The sequence below is a fragment of the Pseudophryne corroboree genome, chromosome 3 (genome assembly GCF_028390025.1).
Source record: "Pseudophryne corroboree isolate aPseCor3 chromosome 3, aPseCor3.hap2, whole genome shotgun sequence".
NCBI classification, from domain to species: Eukaryota; Metazoa; Chordata; class Amphibia; order Anura; family Myobatrachidae; genus Pseudophryne; species Pseudophryne corroboree.
This window is the reverse complement of record NC_086446.1, coordinates 643,220,250-643,237,686: the sequence shown is the minus strand read 5'-3', so window position 1 is coordinate 643,237,686 and position 17,437 is coordinate 643,220,250. Positions and strand designations below refer to the sequence as shown.

Sequence of the window (17,437 nt, the reverse complement as noted above, 5' to 3'; positions counted from 1 at the left end):
ATAGAACTTTGCAAAGGTGTTAGACCCCGACCAAGTAGTTGCTCGGCACAACTGTAAAGCCGAGACCCCTCGGGCAGCCGCCCAAGAAGAGCCCACTTTCCTAGTGTAATGGGCCTTAACCGATTTCGGTAACGGCAATCCTACTGTAGAATGCGCCTGCTGAATCGTGTTACAGATCCAGCGAGCAATAGTCTGCTTTGAAGCAGGAGCGCCAACCTTGTTGGCCGCATACAGAACAAACAGAGCTTCAGTCTTCCTGATTCTAGCCGTTCTGGTCACATAAATCTTCAAAGCCCTGACCACATCCAGGGACTCGGAATCCTCCAAGTCCCGTGTAGCCACAGGCACGACAATAGGTTGGTTCATATGAAAAGATGAGACCACCTTTGGCAGAAATTGAGTACGAGTCCTCAATTCTGCCCTATCCACGTGAAAAACCAAGTATGGGCTTTTATGTGATAAAGCCGCCAATTCAGAAACACGTCTAGCCGAAGCTAATGCCAACAACATGACCACTTTCCACGTGAGGTATTTCAACTCCATAGTTTTGAGTGGTTCAAACCAAGGTGACTTGAGGAAACGTAACACCACGTTAAGATCCCAAGGCGCCACCGGAGGCACAAAGGGAGGCTGAATATGCAGCACCCCCTTCACAAAAGTCTGTACTTCAGGAAGAGAGGCTAATTTTCTTTGAAAGAAAATGGATAAGGCCGAAATTTGGACCTTTATGGACCCTAATTTTAGGCCCAAAGTCACTCCTGTTTGAAGGAAGTGAAGCAGACGGCCCAAATGGAACTCCTCCGTAGGAGCAACTCTGGCCTCACACCAAGAAACATATTTCCGCCATATACGGTGATAATGTTTTAACGTCACGTCTTTCCTAGCCTTGATCAGGGTAGGAATGACTTCCTCCGGAATTCCTTTTTCCGCTAGGATCCGGCGTTCTACCGCCATGCCGTCAAACGCAGCCGCGGTAAGTCTTGGAACAGACATGGCCCCTGCCGCAGCAGGTCCTGCCTTAGAGGAAGAGGCCACGGATCTTCTGTGAGCAACTCTTGCAGCTCCGGATACCAAGTCCTCCGTGGCCAATCTGGAACAATGAGGATTGTTCTGACCCTGCTCATTCTTATTATTCTCAACACTTTGGGTATGAGAGGAAGAGGAGGAAACACATACACCGATCTGAACACCCAAGGTGTCACCAGAGCGTCTACCGCTACCGCCTGAGGGTCCCTTGACCTGGCGCAATACCGCTTTAGCTTTTTGTTGAGACGGGATGCCATCATGTCGATTTGAGGCAGTCCCCATCGATCCGTGATCTGTGTGAAGACTTGTTGATGAAGTCCCCATTCTCCCGGATGCAGGTCGTGCCTGCTGAGGAAGTCCGCCTCCCAGTTGTCCACCCCCGGGATGAACACTGCTGATAGTGCGCTTACATGGCCTTCCGCCCAGTGTAGAATCCTGGTCGCTTCTGCCATGGCCACTCTGCTCCTTGTTCCTCCTTGCCGGTTTATATGAGCCACTGCCGTGACGTTGTCCGACTGAATCAGAACCGGTTTTCACCGAAGCAATTCCTCCGCTTGACACAGGGCGTTGTATATGGCCCTCAACTCCAGGACGTTGATGTGGAGACAAGTCTCTAGGTTTGACCAGAGACCTTGGAAATTTCTTCCCAGTGTTACTGCTCCCCAGCCTCGGAGGCTTGCGTCCGTGACCAGGACCCAGTCCTGAATGTCGAACCTGCGACCCTCTAGCAGGTGAGCACTGTTCAGCCACCACAGGAGAGATACCCTGGTCCTGGGAGACAGGGTGATCCTTTGATGCATTCGTAAATGGGACCCGGACCACTTCCTGAACCTTTTCGATCGGAAGAAAAAGCTTTTTCTGGTCTGTGTCTAGAATCAGGCCCAAAAAGGTCAGACGCGTTGTAGGGACTAGCTGGGACATCGGTATATTGAGAATCCAGCCGTGTATCTGCAACGTTTTCATGGACAGAGACACACTGTCCAGCAACTTCTCCCGAGATCTCGTCTTTATGAGGAGATCGTCCAAGTATGGGATAATTGTGACCCCCTGCCTGCGCAGGAGCACCATCATTTCCGCCATTACCTTGGTGAAAATCCTCGGGGCCGTGGAAATTGGTAGTGACAGTCCTGCACTGCAAATCTCAGGAACGCCGGATGAGGGGGGAATATCGGAACATGAAGGAATGCATCCTTTATGTCCAGGGACACCATCCAATCCCCCCCCTCCAGGCTGGCGATGACCGCCCTGAGTGATTCCATCTTGAACCTCTTCAAGTACAGGTTCAGAGATTTTAGGTTTAAAATGGGTCTGACCGAACCGTCCGGTTTCGGAACCACAAACAGGGTCGAGTAATATCCCTCTCCTTGCTGGAGATGAGGAACTGTGACAATCACCTGTTGAATATACAATTTTTGGATTGCCGCCAACACTAGCTCCCTCTCTGACGGGGAAGCCGGCAGAGCCGATTTGAAAAACCGGCGAGGAGGCAAGTCTTCGAATTCCAGCCTGTATCCCTGAGAAACAATCTGTAATGCCCAGGGATCCACCTGCGAGTGAACCCAGACGTGGCTGAAAAAGCGAAGACGAGCCCCCACTAGATCTGCTTCCCCTCGGGAAGCCCCAGCGTCATGCGGTGGACTTTGCAGAGGCAGGGGAGGACTTTTGCTCTTGGGAACTAGCTGTGTGCAGCTTCTTTCCCCTACCATTCCCTCTGGCAACAAAGGACGATCCCCGTACCTTTTTGTTTTTATTGGAACGAAAGGACTGCATTTGATAATGAGGTGCCTTTTTTGTATGCTGCGGGGGGACATAAGGTAAGAAATTCGACTTACCAGCCGTAGCGACAAGGTCCGAGAGGCCGTCTCCAAACAACTCCTCCCCTTTGTAAGGCAAGGACTCCATATGCCGCTTTGAATCGGCATCTCTCGTCCACTGTCGGGTCCACAAGAGCCGCCTAGCAGAAATAGACATAGCATTTATTCTGGAGCTTAATAAACAAATGTCTCTCTGAGCATCTCTCATATACAAGGCAGCATCTCTGATATGCTCTATGGTCATTTGAATAGCATCCCGATCTACGGTGTCAATCTCCGTAGATAAGGAATCTGCCCATGCCACAACCGCACTACAAACCCAGGCCGACGCCATAGCCGGTCTAGCAATAGTACCTGAATGAGTGTAAATGTGCTTCTAGGTAATTTCCTGCCTGCGGTCAGCAGGTTCCTTGAGGGAAGCCGTATCCTGAGAAGGCAGTGCCACCTTTTTGGACAAGCATGTCAGCGCCTTGTTTACTTTAGGCGAAGATTCCCAGCGTATCCTATCAGTTTGTGGAATCCTTTTGGGAACTTGTGGTCTCCTATCCGAAGATTCCCAAGCCTTTTCGCACAATTCACTTAGTTCAAATGAGGATGGAAAGGTGACTTCAGGCTTTTTCCCTTTATACATGTGTACCCTCGTGTCAGGGACCGGGGGTTCTTCAGTAATATGCAAAACCTCTTTAATGGCAATAATCATGTCCGAATACCTTTTGCCACCTTCGGCTGTAATTTTGCATCTTCATAGTCGACACTAGAGTCAGTATCTGTGTCATCGATCTGGGATATGGTGCGCTTCGGAGACCCCGAAGGGCCTGGCGCCACAGGGACAGGCATGGTCTGGCTACCTGACTGATCCCTAGCTTCTGCCTTGTCTAACCTTTTATGCAATAGATTAACATTTACATTCAAGACATTCAGCATATCCACCCATTCCGGTGTCGGCGTTGCCGACGGCGACATGACATGCAAGCACTCCACCTCCACATTAAGCGAGCCTTCCTCGTCAAACATGTCGACACACGCGTACCGACACACTTCACACACACAGGGAACCCCTTTCTGAAGACAGTATCCCTGTCAAGGCCCTTTGGAGAGACAGAGAGAGAGTATGCCAGCACACACCCCAGCGCAATGATCCTGGAGACCAACACAAAATGTTTTTCCCCAGCAGCACTGTATAATATGTTATCCGCCAATTATGTGCCCCCCCCTCTCTTTTAAACACCCCTTCACCGTGTGTAAGCAGGGGAGAGTCCGGGGAGCTTTCTCTCAGCGGTGCTGTGGAGAGAAAATGGCGCTGGTGAGTGCTGAGGGAGAAGCCCCGCCAACTCGGCGGCGGGCTTCTGTCCCGGTCAAACTTACAAAAATATGGCAGGGGCTCTTTTATATACATGTACAGTGCCCACCTGTACATGTATACTGTCTTTTGCCATAAGAGGTGTTTATATTGCTGCCCAGGGCGCCCCCCCCCCCCGCGCCCTGCACCCTTACAGTGACCAGAGTGTGTGAGGTGTATGGGAGCAACGACGCACAGCTGCAGTGCTGTGCGTTACCTCCGTGAAGCTGAAGGCTTCTGCCGCCTGACGACTTCTGTCTTCTGTTCTTCTAGCTCTGTGAGGAGAACGGCGGCGCGGCTCCAGGGGGTGGACGCCCAGTAAGAACCTGCGTTCACCCCCTCTGGAGCTAATGGTGTCCAGTAGCCGAGGAAGCAGAGCCTATCTTAGACAAGAAGGTCTGCTCCTCTCTCCTCAGTCCCTCGATGCAGGGAGCCTGTTGCCAGCAGTGCTCCCTGTGAAAAAGTAGAGAAATAATCCAAACAAAAATGCTTTTAGGCAGAGAACTCAGGAGAGCTCTCTGCAGTGCACCCATCTTGCTCTGGGCATAGTGTAAAACTGAGGTCTGGAGGAGGGGCATAGAGGGAGGAGCCAGTGCACACCCAGAGTCCAAAGCTTTCTTAAAGTGCCCTATCTCCTGCGGAGCCCGTCTATTCCCCATGGTCCTTACGGAGTCCCAGCATCCTCAAGGACGTTAGAGAAATACGTAATACAGTATATCTTTGTGAAAAATAAGATTTTACTCACCGGTAAATCTATTTCTCGTAGTCCGTAGTGGATGCTGGGAACTCCGTAAGGACCATGGGGAATAGCGGCTCCGCAGGAGACTGGGCACAACTAAAAGAAAGCTTTTAGACTACCTGGTGTGCACTGGCTCCTCCCACCATGACCCTCCTCCAAGCCTCAGTTAGGATACTGTGCGCGGAAGAGCTGACACAATAAGGAAGGATTTTGAATCCCGGGTAAGACTCATACCAGCCACACCAATCACACCGTATAACTTGTGATACTATACCCAGTTAACAGTATGAAATATAACTGAGCCTCTCAACAGATGGCTCAACAATAACCCTTAGTTAGGCAATAACTACATACAAGTATTGCAGACAATCCGCACTTGGGATGGGCGCCCAGCATCCACTACGGACTACGAGAAATAGATTTACCGGTGAGTAAAATCTTATTTTCTCTGACGTCCTAGTGGATGCTGGGAACTCCGTAAGGACCATGGGGATTATACCAAAGCTCCCAAACGGACGGGAGAGTGCGGATGACTCTGCAGCACCGAATGAGAGAACTCAAGGTCCTCCTCAGCCAGGGTATCAAATTTGTAGAATTTTGCAAACGTGTTTGCCCCTGACCAAGTTGCAGCTCGGCAAAGTTATAAAGCCGAGACCCCTCGGGCAGCCGCCCAAGATGAGCCCACTTTCCTCGTGGAATGGGCTTTTACTGATTTAGGATGCGGCAATCCAGCCGCAGAATGCTCCAGCTGAATTGTGCTACAAATTCAGCGAGCAATAGTCTGCTTAGAAGCAGGAGCACCTATTTTGTTGGGAGCCTACAGGATAAAAAGCGAGTCAGTTTTCCTGACTCCAGCCGTGCTGGAAATATAAATTTTTAAGGCCCCGACTACGTCCAGTAACGTGGAATCTTCCAAGTCCCTAGTAGCCGCAGGCACTACAATAGGTTGGTTTAAGTGAAAAGCGGATACCACCTTAGGGAGAAACTGGGGACGAGTCCTCAATTCTGCCCTATCCATATGGAAAATCAGATAAGGGCTTTTACATGACAAAGCCGCCAATTCTGACACACGCCTGGCCGAAGCCAAGGCCAATAACATGACCACTTTCCACGTGAGATATTTCAAATCCACAGTTTTAAGTGGCTCAAACCAATGTGATTTTAGGAAACTCAACACCACGTTGAGATCCCAAGGTGCCACAGGAGGCACAAAAGGGGGCTGAATATGTAGCACTCCCTTTACAAATGTCTGAACTCCAGGCAGTGAAGCCAGTTCTTTCTGGAAGAAAATCGACAGAGCCGAAATCTGGACCTTAATGGAACCCAAGTTTAGGCCCATAGTCACTCCTGACTGTAGGAAGTGCAGAAAACGACCCAGCTGAAATTCCTCTGTTGGGGCCTTCCTGGCCTCACACCACGCAACATATTTTTGCCAAATACGGTGATAATGGTTTGCGGTTACTTCTTTCCTGGCTTTTACCAGCGTAGGAATGACTTCCTCCGGAATGCCTTTTTCCTTTAGGATCCGGAATTCAACCGCCATGCCGTCAAACGCAGCAAGTCTTGGAACAGACAGGGCCCCCGCTGTAGCAGATCCTGTCTGAGCGGTAGAGGCCATGGGTCCTCTGATATCATTTCTTGAAGTTCTGGGTACCAAGCTCTTCTTGGCCCATCCGGAACCACGAGTATCGTTCTTACTCCTCGTTTTCTTATTATTCTCAGTACCTTTGGTATGAGAGGCAGAGGAGGAAATACATAAACCGACTGGTACACCCACGGTGTCACTAGAGCGTCCACAGCTATTGCCTGAGGGTCCCTTGACCTGGCGCAATATCTAGTTTTTTGTTTAGGCGGGACACCATCATGTCCACCTGTGGCCTTTCCCAACGGTTTACCAACAGTTGGAAGACTTCTGGATGAAGTCCCCACTCTCCCGGGTGTAGGTCGTGTCTGCTGAGGAAGCCTGCTTCCCAGTTGTCCAGTCCCGAAATGAACACTGCTGACAGTGCTAAGACGCGATTCTCTGCCTATCGAAGAATCCTTGTGGCTTCTGCCATCGCCATCCTGCTTCTTGTGCCGCCCTGTCGGTTTACATGGGCGACCGCCGTGATGTTGTCTGACTGAATCAGCACTGGCTGGTTTTGAAGCAGGGGTCTTGCCTGACTTAGGTCCTGTATGCCGAATCTGCGGCCCTCTTGAAGATGAGCACTCTGCAGCCACCACAGTAGAGATACCCTGGTCCTTGGAGACAGGGTTATCAGCCGATGCATCTGAAGATGCGATCCCGACCACTTGTCCAAGAGGTCCCACTGAAAGGTTCTTGCATGGAACCTGCCGAACTGAATTTTTCTTCGTAAGAAGCGACCATTTTTCTCAGAACTCGTGTGCAGTGATGCACCGATACCTGTTTTGGTTTCAGGAGGTCTCTGACTAGAGATGACAGCTCCTTGGCTTTCTCCTCCGGGAGAAACACTTTTTTCTGTTCTGTGTCCAGAACCATCCCCAGGAACAGTAGGCGTGTGGTAGGAACCAGCTGTGACTTTGGAATGTATAGAATCCATCCGTGCTGTTGTAGCACTTCCCGAGATAGTGCTACTCCGACCAACGACTGCTCCTTGGACCTTGCCTTTATAAGGAGATCGTCCAAGTACGGGATAATTAAAACTCCCTTTTTTCGAAGGAGTATCATAATTTCTGCCATTACCTTGGTAAAGACCCTCGGTGCCGTGGACAGTCCAAACGGCAGTGTTTGGAATTGGTTATGGCAATCCTGTACCCCAAATCTGAGGTACTCCTGGTGAGGATGGTAAATGGGGACATGTAGGTAAGCATCCTTGATGTCCAGGGATACCATGTAATCCCCCTCGTCCAGGCTTGCAATAACCGCCCTGAGCGATTCCATCTTGAACTTGAATTTTTTTATGTATGTGTTCAAGGATTTCAAATTTAAAATGGGTCTCACCGAACCGTCCGGTTTCGGTACCACAAACAGTGTGGAATAGTAAACCCGTCCTTGTTGAAGTAGGGGCACCTTGACTATCACCTGCTGGGAATACAGCTTGTGAATTGCCTCTAGCACAGCCTCCCTGCCTGAGGGAGTTGTCGGCAAGGCAGATTTGAGGAAACGGCGGGGGGGGGGGGGGGGGGGGAGACGCCTCGAATTCCAGCTTGTACCCCTGAGATACTACTTGAAGGATCCAGGGATCCACCTGTGAGCGATCCCACTGATCGCTGACATTTTTGAGGCGGCCCCCCACCGTACCTGGCTACGCCTGTGGAGCCCCCGCGTCATGCGGTGGACTCAGAGGAAGCGGGGGAAGAATTTTGATTCTGGGAACTGGCTGACTGGTGCAGCTTTTTCCCTCTTCCCTCGTCTCTGTGCAGAAAGGAAGCGCCTTTGACCCGCTTGCTTTTCTGAAGCCGAAAGGACTGTACCTGATAATACAGTGCTTTCTTAGGCTGTGAGGAAACCTGAGATAAAAAATTTTCTTCCCAGCTGTTGCTGTGGATACGAGGTCCCAGAGACCATCCCCAAACAATTCCTCACCCTTATAAGGCTCTATGTGTTTAAAGTCAGCATCACCTGTCCAGTGTCTGGTCTCTAATACCCTCCTGACAGAATGGACATTGCATTAATTCTGGATGCCAGCCGGCAAAATATCCCTCTGTGCATCCCTCATATATAAGACGACGTCTTATGTTCGCAAAATAGTATCCCTGTTTGACAGGGTTACAGACCACGCTGCAGCAGCACTATCTGCAGGTCTCAGTCTAGTACCCGAGTGTGTAAATACAGACTTCAGGATAGCCTCCTGCTTTTTATCAGCAGGTACCTTCAAAGTGGCCGTATCCTAAGACGGCAGTGCCACCTTTTTTGACAAACGTGTGAGCGCCTTATCCACCCTAGGGGATAACTCCCAGCGTAACTTATCCTCTGACGGGAAAGGGTACGCCATCAGTAACTTTTTAGAAATTACCAGTTTCTTATCGGGGGAACCCACGCTTTTTCACACTTCATTCACTCATTTGATGGGGGAACAAAACACTGCCTGCTTTTTCTCCCCAAACATAAAACCCTTTTTTAGTGGTACTTGGGTTAATGTCAGAAATGTGTAACACATTTTTTATTGCCGGGATCATGTAACGGATGTTCCTAGTAGATTGTGTATATGTCTCAACCTCGTCGACACTGGAGTCAGACTCCGTGTCGACATCTGTGTCTGCCATCTGAGGGAGCGGGCGTTTTTGAGCCCCTGATGGCCTTTGAGACGCCTGGGCAGGCGCGGGCTGAGAAGCCGGATGTCCCATAGCTGTTACGTCATCCAGCCTTTTATGTAAGGAGTTGACACTGTCGGTTTATACCTTCCACCTATCCATCCACTCTGGTGTCGGCCCCACAGGGGGCGACATCACATTTATCGGCATCTGCTCTGCCATCACATAAGCCTCATCAAACGTGTCGACACAGCCGTACCGACACACCGCACACACACAGGGAATGCTCTGACTGAGGACAGGACCCCACACAGCCCTTTGGGGAGACAGAGAGAGAGTATGCCAGCACACACCAGAGCGCTATATAATTTAGGGATTAACACTATATTGAGTGAATTTTTCCCAATAGCTGCTTGTATATACAATATTGCGCCTAAATTTAGTGCCCCCCCTCTTTTTAACCCTTTGAGCCTGCAAACTACAGGGGAGAGCCTGAGGAGCTGTCTTCCAGCTGTACTGTGAAGAGAAAATGGCGCCAGTGTGCTGAGAGAGATAGCTCCGACCCTTTTTCGGGGACTGTTGTCCCGCTTTTTTATGGATTCTGGCAGGGGTATTTATCACATATATAGCCTCTGGGGCTATATATTGTGATATATTTGCCAGCCAAGGTGTTTTTATTGCTGCTCAGGGCGCCCCCCCCCCCAGCGCCCTGCACCCTCAGTGACCGGAGTGTGAAATGTGCATGAGGAGCAATGGCGCACAGCTGCAGTGCTGTGCGCTACCTTGGTGAAGACTGATGTCTTCTGCCGCCGATTTTCCGGACCTCTTCTTGCTTCTGGCTCTGTAAGGGGGACGGCGGCGCGGCTCCGGGAACGAACACCAAGGCCAGTTCCATGCGGTCGATCCCTCTGGAGCTAATGGTGTCCAGTAGCCTAAGAAGCCCAAGCTAGCTGCAAGCAGGTAGGTTCGCTTCTTCTCCCCTTAGTCCCTCGATGCAGTGAGCCTGTTGCCAGCAGGTCTCACTGTAAAATAAAAAACCTAAAATAAACTTTCTTTCTAGGAGCTCAGGAGAGCCCCTAGTGTGCATCCAGCTCGGCCGGGCACAGAAATCTAACTGAGGCTTGGAGGAGGGTCATGGTGGGAGGAGCCAGTGCACACCAGGTAGTCTAAAAGCTTTCTTTTAGTTGTGCCCAGTCTCCTGCGGAGCCGCTATTCCCCATGGTCCTTACGGAGTTCCCAGCATCCACTAGGACGTCAGAGAAATCCTATATTAGATAAAACCTGACGCACCAAGCCCCCTCAGGTTATAGAATATAGGGATAGCAGGTTGAGTGAAAGACACAAAATGGACACCACTTAGCTATCAAATGCACACACAAATAGTCACAGTCTGTACAATGCAGAGGTTATTACAAACAATAATACTGCACTGGACTAGCTTACACAGCTATATAACAGATATAACAGTACACAGTAAGAACTGGATGTATATCACAGGGTAATTGTACTAGGAAACCCTGACTAAGTGCACTCTTTCTTAACTAACACTGACTAAAAAAGGCAGGTAGAATACTTAAGTGTCTTGTAAAGTCACAGCACTGACAACCAGGCGGCTTTACACAGGAGGATTTGCCCAAGCATTCCCAGGAACAGTGAGCTGAGGGATAATGGCGCCGCAGACACTGCCAGGGTGTGAGGGAGAGACAGACATGCAGCCCCAGGTCGGGAACATTTGCAGAAAATGGCGCCCTGGGGCTGGGGGAGGGGCTTCAGGTCCAAGCTCTATCCCCCTGCTGGCAAAACCACCGGGTACTGCGGGCTCTAATAAAATGGTTTATAGAGAAAACCTGACCTGTCCCATGCCCTGGTGATCTAGTGGGATCGCCTGTACTGCCACAGTGTCCACCGCCAGCACGCGCGGCCTGCCTCCCACTGACCGCGCTGGATCGCGATAAAGACCGGGTCCCGCAAGCGGGACCCACTTACCACCTCCTGAAGCGCGGCCACGCGATCCCGGAGAGCCCCCGTCGTGTGTGCCTGACAAGAAGAAAACCGGAGCCTCCTGCTGTAGTTACCCGGCAACCAGGGCTCGGGAGTGTACAGCGCCGCTGGGGAGAGCCGGAGCTGCAGCCGTGAATGTCCACTGACATGTAACACTGCTGCTGCCCTTGAAGTCTTCACTTTTTTCCTCAGAAAAAAAGCTCTACTTAGGGCTGCCTGGAGCAGACCCTCTGTTAAGTGCCTGCTTACTGCAGCACCAACTACAAAAACTGAGATACTGTGCAGGGAGGCGGGGTGATATAGGAGGCGGGGCTATGCATTCTGGGAACAGTCAAAGCTTTGAGCCTGTTGGTGCCTCGGATCAAGATCCTCCTCTACACCCCATTGTCCATTCCTTGTGGAGCCCAGTGTACCCCGCAGCAGAAATATAACATAGTCCTCTGCGCTAGTCCAACCTTGCCTCCCATGCAGAATAAGCCTCTCCTCTAGTCTCCAAATCTGCAGAAGTTCCATGAAAACTCACTTTTCAGTCAAGCTTATCAAATTCCAGAACGGCTATCATATAGCCCACCAAGAACCTTTGTAATCTGGTGGACCTTTATGCAATGGATTACACCTATCCTTGTGTATCAATGTCTACTTCCCTATAGGGTTGGTATCTATATACAGGCGCCCATCACCCCGGCGGTCAAAAACCCGACCGCGGAATGCCGGCAGCGGGGTGAGAGCAAAAGAGCTCCTTGCGCGCTCGCTATGCTCGCCACGCTGTGGGCACGGTGGTACACTACGCGCGCCGCGCTATTTATTCTCCCTCGTGGACACCCCAAGAAGGGGGAACAGGTGTCGGTATCCCGGTGCCGGTATGCTAAGCGCCGGGATCCCGACAGCTGAGATATTGAATGCATCCCTCCCTATAGATTGTAAACTCTGTGAGCAGGGCCTTCCTACCTCTATGTCTATGTTATTACACAGTTTTGTTTTATTGTTGTTTTCAATTGTTTTATGCTATCACTGTTTCCAATTGTAAAGCGCAACGGAATTTGCTGTGCTATATAAGAAACTTAATAAATAAATGAATAAAACACGGGTGTTGGTGCACATCTTGAGTTAGAAGTGGGGAGAAAGGCATTAGTGACCTAGAAAACCTTACCAAAAGGCACTTTTGTATAATTCTCCTAAATTCAAGTCTCAGTTTGAGATGTAAGCTCGTGTGTGGGTTCGGAAAAACCAGACTGTTCCTACATACTGTGCATTGATTTAATCTAGTAACTGCAGTCTACAGAATCTCTTTTCACTTACCCATATACTAGTAAATGCATCTGATGGGTCATCCCAGCCACCCGGCTCCTGCCCCTTTCTTTTTATACTGAACCCCTCATTCCCTGTCCAGTCAGTGCGGCTGCGGTCCATGCACACCACACAAATGAGATGACTGATCACAACTAAGACAATGGGGCCAGTGAAACTACATCCAGAGATGCAGTAATTAATTATTTATTTATTTATTTTGGGGGGGGGGGGGGGGGGGGAGTCACAACCAGCAACCACAATCTGCCTGCATTTTATTTCCCACCTCCCCTACACAGCCTCCAAATGGTCACGGTCTATAAATCGCTCTGCGCCATAATCCAGACTATGACTGCGTTGCAAGACCATTGTGGCACATGTGCATTAGATAAACCATCAGTCATTTGCAAAAAAATAATTGGAATTGCATCTACCTCTGAAACGGGTGTAGTACGGCTGACCGGCGGTCTCCAGACCGCCGGTCAGCTTACCGACGCCGGGATCCCGGCGGGGAGGGGCGAGTGCAGCAAGCCCCTTGCAGGCTCGCTGCGCTCGCCACGGGTTCTATTCCCACTCTATGGGTGTCGTGGACACCCACGAGTGGAAATAGTCCCTGTTGGTCGACATGCCGACCATCGGGACAGTGACCCGTCGGGCTGGTGGAGGAGGTCATGTGACTGTCGGTCAGCTGACCGGCGGTCACATGAATACCACCCTCTGAAACAGGCTCCACTATATGACACTGTATAATTAGCAGAAATCGCTGTCAACTTTAGTGGAAACTTTGAAGTTTTACTTCTAGTGAAAAAAACAATACAAGTCTATAACATCAAAACCAGCCCTAGCGTGATTTAGCTGGCCCAATTTTTGAAAACGGCAAAAGCGCACTGCCCTCCTGGCGGCGCCTGCTGAAACAGCCTGCCCTCTTCTGTCCCCACCAGCGGGCCACAGTGTCTCATGGGTGGCAAAAGTGACAGTTCAGCGATCACCACTGTTACCAGCTCCCGGCCGGTCACGCCCATGTATACCGTGCCCACACCTTAGCACCCTGCCCGCACTCTAGCAGGAACACTACTAGAATATACTAATGATTCGGGTATTCACATTAAGTTCATGGACTTCACAGAGAACAGAATTAAGTTATTACTTAAACATCTCACAGACATGTCTCAAACAAAACATCAGGTAAGCATGACACAGCAATTGTGAGTGCTGACAACAAGTACTAGAGTGCTGCTACAACCCCATGATAATTATAGTGCCAGATGTTGGTGAACTAAAATGACCATAATGTTTAGCTGTAAGCATAGGAACAAGGTCAGTGTACTCATTTACCTGTGAGGCTCTGGGCACATTATAAGTAATTATGGTGATGAAAACGTCACTTTCCCGGCAGTGAGTAACGATTATTACCCAAACATCACTTGGATATACAACGGTATCCGGGTGATAGGTTTACACTGTCTAGATAGACAATCAATAAGTCGACTATCAGGTCAAATAGTCAACACAAGTTTTTATTTGCTCGAATTACCAGCCACATGGACTACGATTGGGACATATAACCTGTAACAGGATATAACCTGTGCCAAGCGCAGAGTGGCACCTTGCCCGAAGCGTGGCGAGCCCACGAGCGTCTATGTTTGCTATAATTGGGGTGACATATCATAAAACAAAGAAAAAAAAAAAGATAGCAAAAAAATTCAAAACTTGTATCAACCCTTTCCACGGTATACCTTTTCACGATGTCAACCATATGGGGTCGACCAAATTCCTGTAGATCTTCTATGCCACACCCAAATATAAGGTAACATGTGAAAATACTATCAGGACCTCACAAATTGAATCAGTCCTTACACGGGGTGTAGTATGGAATGCCGGCGGCCAGCATACCGGCGCCGAGATCCCGACCGCTGGCATACCGGCAGCTGGGCGAGCGCAATTGAGCCCCTTACGGGCTTGCTGCGCTCACCACTCTGCGGGCACAGTGGCGTGCTACGCTATTTATTCTACCTCCAGGGAGGTCGTAGACCCCCAAGAGGGAGAATAGTTGTCGTATGCCGGGTGTCAGGATTCCGGCGCCGGTATACTGAGCGCCGGGATCCCAACAGCCGGTATACTGAATACCACCCCTGACATGTACACTAACATTTTCTCCAGAGTAGACAGACACTAGACTGCTAACCATACATGAATCTAATAGAAGCAAACGTGCAACTATTCACACCCAAGACTTTAAACTAGCTCTGACAGAACAAAGCCTTTATGGGCAAATAGCAAAGTAGAGATCAAAAGACATGTGACCGTGTCAGACACAATTCTATGAACAGTGAGTTACTGTATAGTAGCTAACAGGCACAGGAAAATACACACACTTTTCCAGTTTTCTAAATTCAACCATGGGTATTCTATAATCAAGCTGCCCAAAGGTAAATAGCTAAACAAGTGTTCTCTTTTATCTGTGTGCCATGGACCCCCAAAGATCCCTCTTTCGTGAAAGGTGGAACCCTTGCTGGTTCATCTGTTGTTCTAAGGCTGAATAAGTTCATGAAGAAGGGCAGTACGGATGGTGTAATGGTTATCATTACCACCTCACAGCACTGCGGTCATGGGTTCTATTCCCACCACGGCCCTAACTGTGTGGAGTTTGTATATTCTCCCCGTACTTGCGTAGGTTTCCTGCAGGTACTCCAGTTTACTTCCACAATCCAAAAATATACTGGTAGGTTAATTGGCTCCAAACAAAATTAACCCTAGCGTGCATGTGATAGGGAATATAGATTGTAAGCTCCACTGGGGCAGGGACTGATGTGAATGGGCAAATATTCTCTCTGTACAGCGCTGCGGAATATGTGTGCGCTATATAAAAAACTGGTAATAATAATAATAATAATAAAAGTTCTATTTCTAAGAAGAAAGACATTCATTTAAGCAGAAGAGGGGGTCAAGTTCAGGATTAATTTGCAACCCATAAAAATGTGTGTGTGTATATATATATATATATATATATATATATATATATATATATATATATATATATATACATACACACACACACACACACACACATTAATAATAAATATATATATATATATATATATATATATATATATATATATATATATATATATTTTTGAAATAGTTTTATTTGAATCACACATGGAAAATAGAGAAATACAAAACAATAGCATGTACGTGTAATCACAATCTGAGAGTAACTAGTAAAAGGGAGACTTGGCTGGGTAGGATACGTATCCCCAGCATACACAGGATATGTGAGATACTCGATTACATCTAAATCATGTTTACAAACTGCTGAATTTGCACAGATAAACCCGCTTGTGATGGTATAAATTGCTGAATTTGCACAATAAATGGCATAAACTGTTTGACTGTTCCGGAGTGCTGGTCTCATCTACAACATAGCCCCAACTGGAGCCTCATGATGTGGCGATATTTATATTGAAAAGTCTTTGACCGAGCACCCTCTTGGAGATTTCTTAGTGTTGTGCGGCCCATGCTGTCTAATATATTATATATATATATATATATATATATATATATATATATATATATATATATATATATATATATATATATATATATATATATATATATATATATATATAAACTTGGTTTGGTAGGCACTCTGTTAAATCCACATCTGCCCGGGTGCCTTCCACAGAGGTGATGAATAACAAGCAAAATGTTCCTATTAGAGGTGGTGAAATATCAGTCCAATCCCCCAATCATAAGAACAGGCGGCACTCCTGGGTCTTGGTGAAAATAAATTCAAGTGTATTGACAAAATCAATTAGAAAGATGGCACATTACGCCAACGTTTCAGCGCCGCGCAGGGCGCTTTTTTCAAGGCTGTGTGCTGTGGCTGCAAACGTTTCTAATTGATTTTGTCAATACACTTGAATTTATTTTCACCAAGACCCAGGAGTGCCGCCTGTTCTTATGATTGGGGGATTGGACTGATATTTCACCACCTCTAATAGGAACATTTTGCTTGTTATATATATATATATATATATATATATATATATATATATATATATATATATACACACACAATAATAATAATAATAATAATAATAATAATAATAATAATATATATATATATATATATTTGAAATAGTTTTATTTGAATCACACATGGAAAATAGAGAAATACAAAACAATAGCATGTACGTGTAATCACAATCTGAGAGTAACTAGTAAAATTCAGAAAATAGTCAATATTTGGTTTAAAAAGTAAATATTTACAGATTGACATTGTATTTTTTATACATCTATAAATTACTCAGTTTAAGCAATGTGTGCGACTCACTCCAGGTGTTGTAGAACTGCAAGTCTCAGAGTGCCTTTGAGCTGCAGGTAATACTGGGATTTACAGTGACCGCTATAGACTGCCTAACGCCAGCCCAGCAGTATTATCGCCATGCCGGCAATGTATACTAGGGAGAGCACATTGCTCCCAGCACCGCAGTGCGGTGTACCCAGATGAACAGGGGCCACGCTGTCCGCTCACCTCGTATTCCGTAACTGGAACTCATGGCTTCGGCTGTTGCTCAAGGACACCGGAGCAGACTCGCGTTCAGAAATACTTTTCAGGCGGAGAGAAAAGGAATTAACACTTACTATAGCTGTAATCACTAGAGTTACAGAATTTTACAATCTTGGCCAAATAAAGTGTCTCATGTTTTCGCGAACTACCAAATGTATTTTGTCGTTAACCCAAGCTGAAATGGTCTACATAAACATGGCTCCTACGGTGTCAGTTCTGTATGTATACTATTGTGTCTCTAGTGCACGCGTTCAGAGCTGATTCTTCCTGCATCAGAAGAAAGGAAGGTGTAGAGGACATTTTGTGTTCGGGCAAGTTATTGGCTAATGATGTATAACTGTTTAGTGTCATTTAATTGAAAAGTGTATTTGCTTGTGGCTAGGGATGGACATAGGAAGCCTACCATCAAATGATGGCTGGGCTTCTGCCATCAAATCTTTTAA

At 47.9% G+C, this 17,437-nt stretch overlaps 1 protein-coding gene across 1 annotated transcript in view; it reads right to left on the bottom strand.

The window, feature by feature from the left end:
• The window catches only part of CISD1 (CDGSH iron sulfur domain 1), a 59,088-nt gene extending 42,021 nt beyond the window's left edge, over nucleotides 1-17,067 (bottom strand). Inside the window, exon 1 of the mRNA XM_063963717.1 lies at nucleotides 16,959-17,067. Within this exon, the coding sequence (XP_063819787.1) occupies nucleotides 16,959-16,983 (25 nt within the window). The 5' untranslated portion in view covers nucleotides 16,984-17,067. The remainder of the gene's footprint in view (nucleotides 1-16,958) is intronic.
• Between the last annotated feature and the right edge of the window lie 370 nt (nucleotides 17,068-17,437).